This window comes from Penicillium longicatenatum (genome assembly GCF_028827895.1).
Source record: "Penicillium longicatenatum strain IBT 33135 chromosome Unknown contig_11_segment0_segment0, whole genome shotgun sequence".
NCBI lineage: Eukaryota > Fungi > Ascomycota > Eurotiomycetes > Eurotiales > Aspergillaceae > Penicillium > Penicillium longicatenatum.
In genome coordinates, this window is record NW_026643117.1 from 563,437 (window position 1) to 577,677 (window position 14,241).

Consider the following 14,241-nt stretch of genomic DNA (forward strand, 5'->3'; position numbering starts at 1 on the left):
GTGAGACAATAGATAGAGCTTTTATCTGTCTGAGACTCTTCATAGATCGAACAAAGTGTGAGTAGCAAAGAAGGACAAGAAAATACTATCGGAGTAAGATGGTCGCCCGTCATAGTTCAAGCCTTCGGAGATAAATGGCCATCGAGTCCATATAAAAGCTCTCTGCATCTTCTACTCTGTGTAATCAATTTAAAAAACTCTATGCTGTCGATGGATCAACCCTGAAATATCCATTTAGAGAAAAAGAAAAGAAAGAAAAAAAAAGAAATGTCTCCTCTCCGCACCGCCATAATCGGACTTTCCTCTTCCGCAACGACCAACTGGGCAGCAGCTGCCCATCTCCCCTGCCTCCTCTCCCCGACTGGTAAGACCCTCTTCACCATCACTTCGCTCTGCAACAGCAGTTCCGCTGCAGCATCCAACGCCATCTCGACGTTCAATCTCGACTCGACCACAACACCTTATGGCGACCCTGCCTCTCTCGCCGCGGACCATGCCATCGACCTCGTACTCTGCAACACCCGGGTCAATAAGCACCTAGAAACAGTCCTACCCAGTCTGCTATCCGGAAAAGATGTGTACATTGAATGGCCGATCGCGTCGAACAAGCATCAAATAGATGAGTTGATTGCCGCTATGGCTGTCGGCGGGGGCCGAGTGGCGGTAGGACTACAGGGACGTTTTGCGCCGCCCGTGCTACGAGTCAAAGAAGTCCTCGCGTCGGGAAAGATAGGCATGTTGTTAAGTACTGAAGTGAGAATATTTGGGGGCACGAGAGATCGGGAAATTTTACCGGTGGGACTTGAATACTTTGCTGAGAGGAATACTGGGGGAAATCCGATTATGATTGGATTTGGACATGGTGAGCTTTTCTTTTTCAGTTCTAATTGCTTTATGGTTTATAACTGTATAACTAATTTCATACTATCAGTCATCGACTATGTCCAGTCCGTCGTGGGCGATATCATCCCCGGAACAGACGATGCGCAATTCCAGATCCAACGTCCAGATATCCGCGTTCGAGATCCCCAGACAGACGAGATTGTCGAGAGGATTTGCTCTGACGTACCCGATTTACTGAGTCTACATGGTAAGTGGATAAATAAGGTCTCTATCCCAGGTGCTAATAGAGAACAAAGGATCTATACCTGAATCCTCTCATGTGTGTGCCAATGCCAGTCTTATCGCATACTTCCTCCGCGGCCAGCCTTATCCTGGTGATCCATCCCTGTCGTGGACCCTGACCGGAGAAAAGGGCACGATTCGATTGACCGCGCCCGCTGGTATCTCGCTGCAAGCCGACGCATATGGCGAGCCGGTGACCATCGCGGTGCACCAGTTCGACACGGACAAGGTGGATCCGGTCTTGTGGACTTGGTCGGACAGGCAGATGGAGGTGCCGATTCGGGCGCGATCAGTGCAGCATTCCTTGATTAGTTTTGCGAATAGAGATGAGTCGGGGTATGTCTCGCTGGAGGGTGCAAGAAGGAGGGCCAGCCAGATTGAGAGCTGGTTAGATAGCTGGCGAGAGAGCCCGTAGATTAGTAAAACCATCCTGTCTTTGTTATATATAAATTAGAATTATCTAGTAACCACCAATATGTGACAACCTTGGAATCTTATACTTAGTAGAGGTCGCTGACAGCCAATTCAGCAACCGCTTGAAGCTTGATTTAGCTGACTAGAGTATTCTGGCAAATAATAGGTAGCAAAACCCATTGAGCGACTCTTCTAAGCATCCACTATTAACCAGCGTCTCAATAACCCCCCTTAGCTCAAAGAGCGGCATCTGAATTAGCCCAAATTCATTAGAAATCCATTCTGCAGTCTAGGTACTGTTCACCACACTGATGATCAGTCGCGGCAGCTCGCCCAACATGCCTACCCTTAACGACTGTTCTAACGAGTCACCCTCAGCAGTCATAGCATCCAGAACTTCACCCAGGCTCAAACCATTCAGGTGTTGCTGGTCCAGGTGCTGGCGGGCTCGAGTCCAATCCTCTGCGTTCGGCGCATTCCACATCTCCTCCCCACAGGGCAAACGCAGCAATCGCAGCTCGGCCAAGGCCAGCAGCGGCTCGAAATAAGCAGGCATTAATCTCTTGCTAGCGCCCAGAAGGTGGTGAATGAGAAACACTAGATAAAACGTGCGGCGAAATGTCTCATTGACAAACCATGTTTCCCATTGGGTCTCTGGACTGCTCCCCAAAAGAATTGCGTGATGAGTTTGGCCTAAGCGACGCGTCATCTGATGTCTAGTCAGCACAGTCTACGACTGGTATAGAAGAGCGCACTTTGATGAGATATTCGTGATGAAGCTCAGCGGATGAAAATGGGGCTTCATATCGATTTGAAGATAAGAGTCCTTCGATTTGATATATGGACAAAGCGTGGAGGTAGGAGCAGATATCCTCGAGGCTCTGAGGACCGGTTGGCTAGCTTCCATTAATATCCTGCTTATTCTAACACAAAACAACAAACTCACTAATTCGGCAATGATTTTCTCCCGCTGGTCGCGGAAAGTATTACACACAAAGTTCTTCGCCGGACTCTGAGACTGCAGCTTCATGCCCACACAGGCCAGCGCGATGGCGATCGGCTCAGGCATACCCTGGCGCGAGCCGTGGGCGAGCCGGTAATGTATAAAGGGCGACTGCGAGGTCTTTGATAGCATCTGGGCGGGGTAGTCGGAGATGATCTGCAGTGCTTGTCGGATATCGGCTGGGTGTTGTGGCAAGTGAGCCGGACCCTGGCTATGCGGTGATGATGACTGAGACAGGATTGTGCCGGTCGGGAGCGGGTTAAGGACTACGCCCTCACCGGGGGGCCCTAGCGATGTCAATTCCTGATGCGACGCGACCGATGTTCGTCGGTCGGCCGGTGTTTGGAGCGACAGGGAAATTGGATCCCCCTCCCCCGTAGGAAAGCCGGAACCCCACGAGCTAGGCGACGGGGGTAGCTGAAGGCCATAGACGAATGGAGCCGGGTTCATGAGGGGGTCGAAGCCCGTCTTGTCGGAGGTCAGCGCGGCCAGGTCCTCTGTGAACCAGAGCTGGGAGTCGAAAGCATCGTCAGCTATCGACTCGCCGGCCATTATTTGACGGGCTGGATCGGGCGGAGTGGCCACTGAGGTGGTTGTAGATCGTCGTGAGGGATGGGTCGGGACATCAAGCTTGTACTCGCATTGAATCTGTCGACTGCGGCAGCGGAAGCCTGCGGTATCAGTCAGAATGACAGCGCTCGTATGAGTGAGAAGGGGTCATTTGTACAAGATGGATGGGCCCAGTCACACTTGACTTTTGAGGTGATGCAGCTCTGACACGACTTTTTCCTAGTGGTCGGGACTTTGTTGATGGACTTTTCGCAGCGTCGACGGTGGCGTTCTTTCAGATCTCCTATCCATCGGAAGCCATGTGAATATTAGTTCGTTTCTCAATCTCATTTGAGATTTATTTTTATTCTTATGTCTGTTCTTTTAGGCAGGACGTACTTCGGTCGAAGCTTTTATCGCAGTGCGGACAAAGATGGACAGTTGTCGGAGAGGTTGCGGCGGTCATGGTACTGGCACCAGCGGCAGGAAGAGGAGCAGCAACCATCCAGCTCCGAGATGCAGACAGGAGACAGTCAGAGTCTTGGTGTCTGAAGCAGAGAGAGATGCATAGTGGATGAATGGGAAGCTGATGATGACATTGGAAGGGTATGTTTGTAGGGGCCAGACAAAGAAAAGGGCCCGGTGGCGTGACCTGATGCAAGCTACATGGCGTGTCTGTATCTGCTGCTAACCGACGTAACGATACTTCCACTACCCCCCACCTGATCTTGCTCGCCTTAGACTGCCAAGAGTATAAGGGTAAAGCTTATCACATCCATGCATAAATCTAGATATACGCATAGGCCCCACTTCCATGGGCTCCGGTGAGAAGACCTCCCTATACCCATCCTCAGGCCCCTGTCGCCCGGGGCTCTAAACCCCGAATGCCGAAGCCCCTATATCACAGGGGCCCCTACCCCGAAATGATAATGATAGAGCTGTGCTCACAGACAATGGAAGATCCATGGATGATGGATCGATCACCTTGAAGGGTCTAGTTGGGGACCATCACGTGTTGTAAACTTGGCTTCCTCTTGAGCTCGATTCCAAGTCTCTATAGAAACGGCATGCTTCCCTTTCAAAAGCCTTCACCTGGTGTAGATCATTGTTTCACGTTAGGGGCCTCATTGTCAATGATCGGCGATCAGCAGAGCGGGACCTCGGGAGGCGAACCAAAATGCACCCACACGATCCTTCATGCAGCTGACGTGAGATTATAGTCTAATGGTGGCTTTTGCACGCGCCGCAACCGGTGGTAATAAACTTTGACACTGGTTCAACAAATTAAAGCTGCAGTATATAGAGGCAGAAGCATCATTGCTGCTGAAATATCCATTGGGACGCGTGTATGCAAGGCTGTAATTGAGGGGCAAGAAGATGAAAGGCCGGTATGTATCGGAGCTCGGAGGTAAACGATTCTTGTATATTTATTGGTTCATCTCATGAATTTCAACCTGGCATGTATCTTTCATTGCACATTTGATATATTAATTGCGAGTAGACACAGATGTTTTATGATTGGTGCAAGAATAGTTGACCTTTTATTAACTTCAGACAAAACGGCATATCAAGTGCCAAGAACCTTAGGTAACGAAGAACCAATGAAGAATTCAACCCTCGCTTAGACCTGCATGAACAGGAACGAAGATGGCGACGGTGTATATAGGCGGTCAGGTGGTCAGGTTTTATTTCGCTTGGCCGCCTAATGTCCCAGAGCGACGTAAATAAGATGTATAACAGCATGAAAACTATGCATGGGACTTTGGGAATTGTGACTCGCCGTGCATGCATGGTAGCTGAGAGGGTGCCTTTTCTTTCGGGCAGAAACACGGATACTTTGAAAGATATTTTTTGGGGGGTTTTCTTAGTGTCTGGATTCGGAGTTACAGAGGTAGTTATGGATTATAACAATAGGCCGCTGGAGTGAATGAATGTGAGAGCAGAGCTAGCGATACAAGGAGATACGTAAGGACATTGGCAGCGTGATGTTCGATATCTAGAGTTAGCGAGTAGCCCACCCACGGACGATACGCAGGCGTAGGCACCACAAACGCAGTAGGCAGGGCGGTGGCCGAGGCCTCATCCCAAACACCTGCCACGACCATGCTGTGTATGGCTGGGTGGTCAAATATAGCGTCTTCAAGTTCCGTGACGTTGATGCGGCTCCCGTAGCCGTCGCCCACCCGGAGAAGCTCCTTGAGCCGGTCGATGATATAAACATTGCACGCGGCGTCGAGGTATCCGAAATCGCCCATATGGAACCAACCATCCACATCAAAATCGCGGTTGGCCGCCTCGTTATCCTTATAGCCTTTGAATGGAGCCAGCTTGTTGCGGACGAGGATCTCGCCACATTCGTTGGGCCCCAAATCTTCACCGGTCAGCGTGCTAATCACCCGTGCTTGCATTCCGTTGACCAGTGTCCCGCTGGACCCGCTCTTCCGTGTTGCAGGATCGGTGGTCTGGATAGCGATGAGCATAGTCTCACTAGCGCCCCATTCCAACGTCAGGCCAACCCCGGGCACCTTCTGCCCCAGAGCAAGCCGCAGATTATCTGGAATCGATGCTCCTGCTGACAGCAGCCATTTAAGGCTACCCACTTGTTCGGGGCGTAAGTCCGATTTCGCCAATTTGGACACCAGAGGTGGAAATACGAGTAGAAAGGTGATGTTATGGCGCGCAATGGCTGAGGTGGACGTCTCGTCCATAGCCTCGGGCATGATCACGACAGGTACGCCCAAGAGAATATTCAGTGACAGGAAAAGCTTGGCATTGATGAAGAAGCCGAGCGATGAGCTGGCCAGCCATGTGTCAACGGCGGGATCAGTATCTGGAGGTACCGTTCGCGCAGTGCCTTCCAGTGTAGCGATGTAGTGCCGATGAGTTGTAAGCACAGACTTCATTGCACCAGTGGAGCCACTCGTTCGATTGATGATAGCATCATTGTCAGCTGACCCCTCGGGGGTGGTCAGCTCAAAGGCAGCGAGATCTGCTCGGGACTGAGCAATCAGAGTAGCCATGTTGGGCGTGAGAGCATCCGCTTGGTCCATACTGACGATCCGGACGCAGCCCGCAAGGCTGGACGCACATTCTGAGAGCTTGAGCAGCGAGCTGTCGGTGATGAGCAGTTTAGATTTGGCCTGAATCAGTCGCGAGGCAATGTCGGTAGCCGTCATGCCATCCTGCATAGGAACTAGGGCGACAGTGGCGCCAGCAGCTAAGACACCGAAGAAAGCCACAGGGAACTGGATCTGCATCGTTCTGTCAGCATGCATGTTTCTGCCAACTGGGAAAAAGGAAAACCTACTCTGTTCTTGGCATAGATAGAGATGGCGTCGTTGGGTTCAATATCATATTTGTTCTTTAAGGCCATCCCCAGCTGACGGCTCTGCTCTTCAAGCTGCGCCAAGGTCAGAGTCTCATCAGTGCCGTCCATCCGATAGAGCACTTTGCTCCAAGGGTACGCGCGTCGACCATGGTGGAAGACATAGTTGAAGACGTCGCTGGACGGGATTGGTGGCTGCTCGAGTTGTGATTCAAACATGATTACAGTAATACTGATATCTGAATGCAGAAACAAACTGAGGCTTTCCGTCTAGCTACGCAGGCTCAGATGGAGAATATGGGGGTAATGCTTTGATCTCTCCGATCGAAGCTATCTAAAAACTCAGGCTATTTAAAGCTTCCAAAAAACAGAGAATATGGCAGCGGATATCGATCTCAGATGCTGGTGGCAATGCTACAAGAGTCACCTTCATAACTGCCACGTTTGCCCCGAGATATCCTGTTTCTGAGCTTTCACTAGAGATTGAGTTACTCGGAATACTGTGGATGCGGCGCCAAACTCCGGTTGATAGACAGTGGTGAGATTGTTTGCGACAATGATAATCATCGGGGCTGAAGACAGGGCTCCAGATAAAGCGTTTGTCGCTAAAAGCCAATCATAGCTTCAAGTCGATATTGACATTCCCTATCTTTTCGTGCGTGAAGGTAGTAAAAATGCATAGCATGACGAGAAGGGAAGGATCTAGATCGGGAAGGATTCAGATGCTTGCTGTGGTAGTGAATCCTTCGGACTTCGGTGGTCAACGGAGATCATCATCATTTTTTCTGCACGGCTTGAACTAGATTGAATTCATGTGTAGTTCCCTTCTGACTCAGATAGGAAAAAGCTCTCTGATCCTTGTATCACCAATGAATGTGGTGTCTGGGCCCGATATGATATCTGAATGGATCCTGGCATAAGTGGAGAATGGGCGTAAGTGCATAGTGGGATTTCTCACTGTTGTGAGCGTAAATAAGGCGCCAGGAATCATGAAGGGCGTTTGGTAAAGTATGCAGTGTGAAAACGAGGGCTATTTCATAGTGGTGGTATCTCCCATGGTCAGCCTTTAAATTTGCATTCTCATCATTCAGAGAGCCAGAGGCTGTTTCTAAATTATCAGAGTCCATCAAGATTGCACTTGCCATGTCTTCAACATTCCAGTACAGTCAAGAATTGACCTCCTGGTCCTCCGTTTCCTGGAAAACCAAGGAGGCATATCCCCAACGGGTCAACTACCTCGACAGCCTAGGTATGGAGCGAGCCTGTGCACGCATCGGCCGATTACCTGCCCTTGTCAGCCAAGCCAGGATCGATGAACTCAAGGACCATTTTGCAGCCGCTGCTAATGGGTCAGCGTTCATCCTTGTGGGCGGCGACTGCGCCGAGAACTTTGATGACGTTCAAGAAGACATTATCCGAGATAAGTATCGGCTACTGCAGGACCAGGCTGCGAAGATCGAGTCGGTACTGCAGGTCCCGGTGCATACAATCGGACGGATTGCGGGCCAGTATGCCAAGCCGAGGTCTCAATTGATGGAGACTCTGGAGACTGGCGAAGTCGTGCATTCTTTTCGTGGCCATAATGTGAATGGTATTGGGATTCAGGAAAGGGCTCCTGACCCGGAACGTCTGGTTCAGGGATACTTGTATGCTGCGGCGACGGTGAATTGTCTTTCTGTTATTAGCAAGCTGGAAGGGTAAGTCAAACAAACACTCCACATCAACTTTCACCGCTAACAAGTTGATAGTCGAGAAATATGGACCTCGCATGAAGCTCTGCATTTAGAGCTGGAAACATCGCAAACAAAACAAGGCTATAATACCTCCGCTGGTTTTCTGTGGCTGGGCGAACGAACCAACCAACCCAATAACGCCCATGTCGAATACCTTCGAGGCTTGGAGAACCCTCTCGGCGTGAAGGTTGGACCCACTGCCACGCCCGAGAGCGTGCTGGCAGTGCTGAAAAGGCTATGCCCTCAAGGTAAGCCTATAGAAGGCCGAATAACCTTGATTACCCGCTTAGGTGTGGCAAACGTGGAGAGAGTATTGCCTCCATTGGTAGAAGCGGTGCGGAAGAGTCCTTACCGAGTTGTGTGGATGAGTGATCCTTGCCATGGGAACACCATTTCGGCCAACGGCATTAAGACACGATGTGTTGCTACCATGCTTGAGGAGGTACAGAGGATTATAGACGTGCTATGTCTTCATGGTCTCGCCTTGGGTGGTCTGCATCTCGAGCAGACGGGGGAGGATATCCATGAATGCGTAGCCGGTACGACGGAAGAAGGCCTACAGCTGACTGCAGGCGATAAGTATCGCACGCTCTGTGACCCTCGTCTTTCTGGGGAGCAGGCACGTCGGCTCGTACATGATGTTGCTGAACTGCTGAAAGAAAGGGGACCTCGATTGGAGCAAAAGCAGACCGGATGGAGAGACTGGCTTTCATTGAATTGGAACACAGAAACCAGGTACCCAGATTTATAGTCGCCATGTGTATTTTGCCAGATGTTGGCCCAGTAGCGGTCTGCTGAGACTTCAATATGTCGGAGATGTTGTTACTACGCTTGTTCATTTTTTAGGTAATCTAGTCCCCACAGTTATAGATTGCTCAAACAGGGAGAATAAATGAACCAGAATTGTCATCATATTTGATTAGGCGTAGAAAATACTCATTCTGACACAATGAGCGTTGTATCTCTTTTCCCCCGAGGCTCAGTGTTTCGGTATGGAAATGTAGTTTACACTCCTGAAATGTGATAAACTTCTAATCATCTTGCAACGTTCCTTGTGCTACCTATGTTGACAACTTTTACCGGTCGCAGATTATCTATAAGACTTATTCCAACAATTTTTCTAATAGGATATTAAATAAATTCGAAAAGGCCATTCAAATACATCTATCCCATACATAGATCCACCTACTTCCACTCTACTCCCCATTCCATTTCTTGCCCCATGGCTTTTAGGCTAGAAAAAACAAAATGGTTTCCACTTCTTCACCAGCCTCGCCCACGTGAAGAAATAAAACAGCACTATGTTCGACATGGTAAACAGCAAGAACACCGCCCAGTATGCCCACATGTTGTTCGCCAGCTGACCCCCATACAGGTTGAAGGTGGCTAGGTATTGATTACCAGTGGTGTATTGACATACCTCGCACAAACTAGTCGACATGGGGTTCAGCAGCTGCATCTGGGCTTCTGATGCCCAGGAGCCTGCGTAGTCATTGCAGCTCTGATTGTCAGGCGGGGGAAAGGTGAACAAATCCGATTCAGAGCAGTGGACTACTTGGTTCTCGACGGCGGCGATGACGGTGCCTCCGAAAAGGTACGCCAGAGGGTTGAGGTAGTATATCTTGTAAGAGAATATGTGTTAGTCAAGAAAATTTCTGAATCTAGTAGAAGAGAAGAAAGGTGCTCTAACTTACCCAATATCTCCAAAAGACTTGGATCTCATCGTAAGGCACAACCAGACCATTGAACCAGTTCATGGTAGTAACCAGGAAGACCAGTGCGATTCCAGCCATTTTCAGATCTGGACTGGCAGCGGTGATCAGAAGACCGAAGGACATCTCAAATACCTCATATGTCATGATCATCACGAAGGTGAAAATTGCTGACTGGCCGAGAGGAAGACCCGAGAGGAAATACCAAAGAAGGAAATACACAACACCCGTGAATAGAATCGCGGGGAGCTCTGCCAAAAAGCTGGACGTGCACAGAGCAACCCAGCTGTAAGCATGCCCTGGGCCTTCCCGCTTTAGCCACAGGCTTCTGTTGCCAAAAAACCGAGCAAGGATAGGGTTCACGATTGTGTTGACGAGAAAGATCAATGCGAATGCGCCAAAGGCCCTGGGATATAACATCAGCGACTCCTATCCATCACAATGCGTGCAGTCATCCCCTCTAATTGACTCTCATCAACTTACCGGCTTTGAAGATCATGAGGCGACGTTCCCAGCTGATAAAAAGTAAATCCGACCAGGATTGCCTGAACAGTATGCACCCATATTTTACTGTAAACATAGGCAGGCTGACGCCACTGGTTCTTTAGCATTCGCCTAGTCAGCAGGACTGTTTGCTGCACGGACGAGGCGTTGTATGCTCGTTCGTCTTCCATCCGCTCATTCTGAGCATCGTCAGCCCGAACCTGCTGAATTGTTTTCTGCAACTCTCGCGCCTCAGAAGACTCATTCCACCGCTGCGTCCATTCTTTTGGACTTCCATGCGATCTACCATGGATACCTGCCCCGACTGTCTCGAGCACGAACTCGGCTGGATTGGCGTTGGGCTTCGGTGCTGCTCCGTATCGGGCGAAATATGGAATGACCGATTGAACTGGTCCAAAGCTGTGTAGTGTAAAATGTTAGCTCGTGGCTGGAATTATTTCCAAGTTAGATTACAGGAGTTCACTTACTAGAGCTGTTCGCCGTTAGATGATAAGGCCAGGAGTTTGTCAAAGAGACCGAAGAGTGATGCCGAGGGCTGGTGGACCGTTACTAGAATAGCTTGACCCTGACCTGCCAGCCGTTTCAGGTAACTGATAATGGCAGCTGCACCCTGAGAGTCCAACCCAGAAGTGGGCTCATCAGCGAACAGGATTCGGGGTCGCGCGGCCAGCTCGACGGCAATCTAGTTCTCGTGTTAGCTAGGTTTCCTGTCTCTTTTCTCGCAATTCTTAGCAGTTACTGTTACTCGTTTCATCAATTCCACACCTAGCCCCGAGTCACCATTACCAATCATAGCATGTTGCAAAGGGACCAGGTCCAAAACATCAAGCACGTGATTGACGTGTGCCAGTTTTTCCTCTCGAGAGTAGAATGAGGGCTGTTTGAGGAGCGCATAAAACTCAAGTGCTTCACGTATGGTTGCTGAGCTATCGTGAAAGTCTGTCTGCTGTACAAATCCTTATGTCCAACGTCAGTGAGTGCATACCATGCAGGCATTCCTCCGCAGGACTGGACTCACCAGAGGACTTTCTAAATGTTTTGCCCAGTGGCTGATTTCCGAATTCGACCACTCCTCCCAACGTCCCCACTGAGTTCATTTGGCCCAAGTGTGTCAAGAGAGTCGTCTTACCTGCCCCACTGGCGCCGCATAGCGCGATGAGATCTCCTGGTCGTACAAAGCCCGATATACCATTCAGCACCCGACGTTCCCCTATGTCGACAGTCAAGTCTTTCCAGACAAGGCTGGGACCTGCTATTGACACACTGGAGCTATCAGTATCAATTGCGGCGGCTTTTTCGACATCAGTTTCAGCAGTCTTTTCGGCGCTCTCGTTCGCTGGCCGGTGCGCGAAAACCACAGCGGAACCTCCCTGTGGGGTGAAATGCATGATTTCACTACCGACAATCCCGATAATCATATAGGCTGCCGCGAATGCGAACAAGATTCCAACATTTCGCCATCTATGCGCATAGTCAAAGCCATAGGCCTCCACATACTGCAGTCCCGAAATGGAAGATTGGCCCGCCTTCGCGCCACGAATAGGACACACCTGATTTTCAATGCTAGCGCCCGAGATGGCGGGAATCAAGCTGTTTGCACAGGGAATTTCAATAAGGGCGAATTCGTTGGTAAGCAACGCCTCGTAAGTGTAGCGGGGGGGCTGATGTAGTGGATCCACGACCACACGGGATACATCTCGCTGATGGGTATGAGGAAGCCAGCGAAGTACACGGTTGTGGTTGAGGCAATGCCTCCGAAGCGGAAACAGTCTTCGATGCTGGGGACGTAATCTAGCATTGCACTTGTTAACATTCTTGCGTCTTTGTCTGTTTTCCATCGTGTGGAGCTAGCAACATACAGGCAAACATGCGGAGGAGATTAGCGAAATTGATAGTTGACAGAAACAATACAAAATAGAAAAAGAAAAAGCTTCCAGCTGTATAGGACACAGTGTGATGAGACAGGAAATAGAAAGCGATCATGAAAAAGGCGTGTTGAATGGCGACGAGCGGCAAATCCAGCACGATGCGTGCAATCGCCACCGCAGACGGACGGTACATGTTCAGCGAGGATTGTCGCTCCAGCACTGCACGGTTACTGTGCGCGTCGAACAGCTCGGGGTACTGCATCCAGGCGTTGGCAATAATGGCGTAGAATACGACACCTTCTCGCGTGAAGGCGCCGAGCGAGGTAGTAGACACATCGAAGTACTCGCTTCCGATGATCAAACACAGGACCACTGTGTTGATCCATTTCTGGTATTGTACCATTCGTTTGCCGTTAATGAGCAAAAACTCTCGGTGGAGACAGTTGTATATTTGAGATGGATACGAGCGACTGGACGACGCGATTGCCACGGGCGGCCTTTTCTCTGCGGACGAGAAGGACCTCAAGATCTTTTCGTCCAGTGTTTTGAAGATCGCAGAATCCCGAAAGATCTTCACAAGGTCACCTACAGACTGCACTTGGGCAGCCACAGAGGACTCTTGTGCCTCTCGCTGTAAGGGATCTGTGATGGTGGTTAAGAACTCGGACGTGGTCTGACCAGGGGCTGCAATGAAACCCAGCTCCTCGAAATACTGCCGCGCCCCTCGTGTGCTGCCGAAATAAATGACATGGCCGCTGTCCAAGAGAATGACCTTGTCGAAGTGGTCGTAGATATCCTCACCTGCCTGGTAGAGCGTGGCTAAGATAGTCTTCTGGCCGACGTCAGCGAGTATGCGGAGGGCACGCACGAAGTCCAGCGCGGTCGAAGAATCGAGCCCTCTGGTGCTGTTGTCGAAAGACAAAACCGATGAGCCACATGTCAGCACTTCGGTGATAGAGACCCTATGGGATGATTCTTGAATTAGTGGGGGGAAAAACAAAAGCAAAGAAAGAGCAGAACAGATTAATTCACTCACCGTTTCTTTTCGCCTCCAGACACGTTTGCGACAAGAGTGTCCAAGACATGCTCCAACCCGAATATCTTTGCAAGATTCACTGTGGTGTCGTGGACCTTCTGCTTACTCCTGGCATCTTCTGGCAAATTCAGACGCAGGGCAAACTCAATAGTCTGGCGCACCGTCAGTGTCGGGATATGCTTATCCTCCTCAGGCAAGTAAATCGTCTCGCGCCGATATTTCTTTTCAAACTCTTGACTCTCAATACCCGCAAATGCCAGCTCTCCTGCGATCGAGAGCGTAGATCGATTAGATGTCGCGCGGAGGAAGGTCGAGCACCCACTGCCTGGGCGTCCCAGGACCAGAAGCAGCTCCCCAGGTTCCACTAGGCCAGTGCAGTTGCTCAAGATCTTTCTGGATGGCCCTGATCCACCTGGCCGTATGGACCGAGGAAGCATAGATAGCAGCCAGCTGACTTGGTCGTATCCAAAAGTGTTGATCATGGCCCGTGGGAGGGTCTTGACCATCTTGGGTCCGCTGTCGGGGGCGCTGACATTCAAATCACGAAAGGAGAGCCAGACACCCCTACGAGAGCCATCTTGTGAGGCAAGAAAGCTTTCGATGTTCTTTATATCTTCAGCATCGTGTGTCGTTGGCGCCTTGGCTGCCTCCATTTCTAGCGAAAATTTTGTGGGGAAAGAAGGGAAGCAGTGTTGTGATAATCCTACTTCGCAGCTGAGTATGATTCGGCTAAATTGATCAAAAATATAACATTCTTGTAGCAAAAAGCTTTAATGAACGTATGGCCTTTATACGTATGCCTTCGCGTCGGGAAAGAGACCAAGCTCCTGACCAGCCCCACAATGACCACTCAACTCCGAAACCAGTGACCAATGGAGCAGCTACCTTGCCAAATGACTTCTTTATGCTTGAAATTATGGCGGTATTTTGCTCCTGCTTATTATGTCTATCGTGACAGGAGTCCATTTTGGT

The 14,241-nt window shown here is 50.1% G+C and overlaps 5 protein-coding genes across 5 annotated transcripts; 2 read left to right on the forward strand and 3 right to left on the reverse strand.

Moving 5' to 3' along the window:
- Positions 1-267: 267 nt before the first annotated feature.
- On the forward strand, positions 268-1,540 carry N7484_000207 (Gfo/Idh/MocA family protein; the record flags this gene model as incomplete). The annotated part of the gene is made up of 3 exons (XM_057110628.1): positions 268-862; positions 932-1,090; positions 1,131-1,540. 3 exons carry the CDS (start codon positions 268-270, stop codon positions 1,538-1,540), a joined length of 1,164 nt encoding a protein of 387 aa, XP_056977854.1.
- Positions 1,541-1,828: 288 nt separating this feature from the next.
- On the reverse strand, positions 1,829-3,094 carry N7484_000208 (uncharacterized protein; the record flags this gene model as incomplete). Its single annotated transcript, XM_057110629.1, has 3 exons — positions 1,829-2,248; positions 2,295-2,435; positions 2,486-3,094. 3 exons carry the CDS (start codon positions 3,092-3,094, stop codon positions 1,829-1,831), a joined length of 1,170 nt encoding a protein of 389 aa, XP_056977855.1.
- Positions 3,095-4,986: 1,892 nt separating this feature from the next.
- N7484_000209 (AMP-binding enzyme domain protein) lies at positions 4,987-6,635 on the reverse strand (the record flags this gene model as incomplete). The annotated part of the gene is made up of 2 exons (XM_057110630.1): positions 4,987-6,342; positions 6,399-6,635. 2 exons carry the CDS (start codon positions 6,633-6,635, stop codon positions 4,987-4,989), a joined length of 1,593 nt encoding a protein of 530 aa, XP_056977856.1.
- A 924-nt stretch (positions 6,636-7,559) lies between these two features.
- On the forward strand, positions 7,560-8,900 carry N7484_000210 (class II DAHP synthetase family protein; the record flags this gene model as incomplete). Its single annotated transcript, XM_057110631.1, has 3 exons — positions 7,560-8,113; positions 8,165-8,397; positions 8,440-8,900. The coding sequence occupies 3 exons, from the start codon at positions 7,560-7,562 to the stop codon at positions 8,898-8,900; spliced, it is 1,248 nt and encodes a 415-aa protein (XP_056977857.1).
- Positions 8,901-9,383: 483 nt separating this feature from the next.
- Positions 9,384-13,922, reverse strand: N7484_000211 (uncharacterized protein; the record flags this gene model as incomplete). The annotated part of the gene is made up of 9 exons (XM_057110632.1): positions 9,384-9,770; positions 9,844-10,267; positions 10,345-10,764; positions 10,833-11,047; positions 11,105-11,322; positions 11,351-12,026; positions 12,053-12,156; positions 12,225-13,195; positions 13,270-13,922. 9 exons carry the CDS (start codon positions 13,920-13,922, stop codon positions 9,384-9,386), a joined length of 4,068 nt encoding a protein of 1,355 aa, XP_056977858.1.
- Between the last annotated feature and the right edge of the window lie 319 nt (positions 13,923-14,241).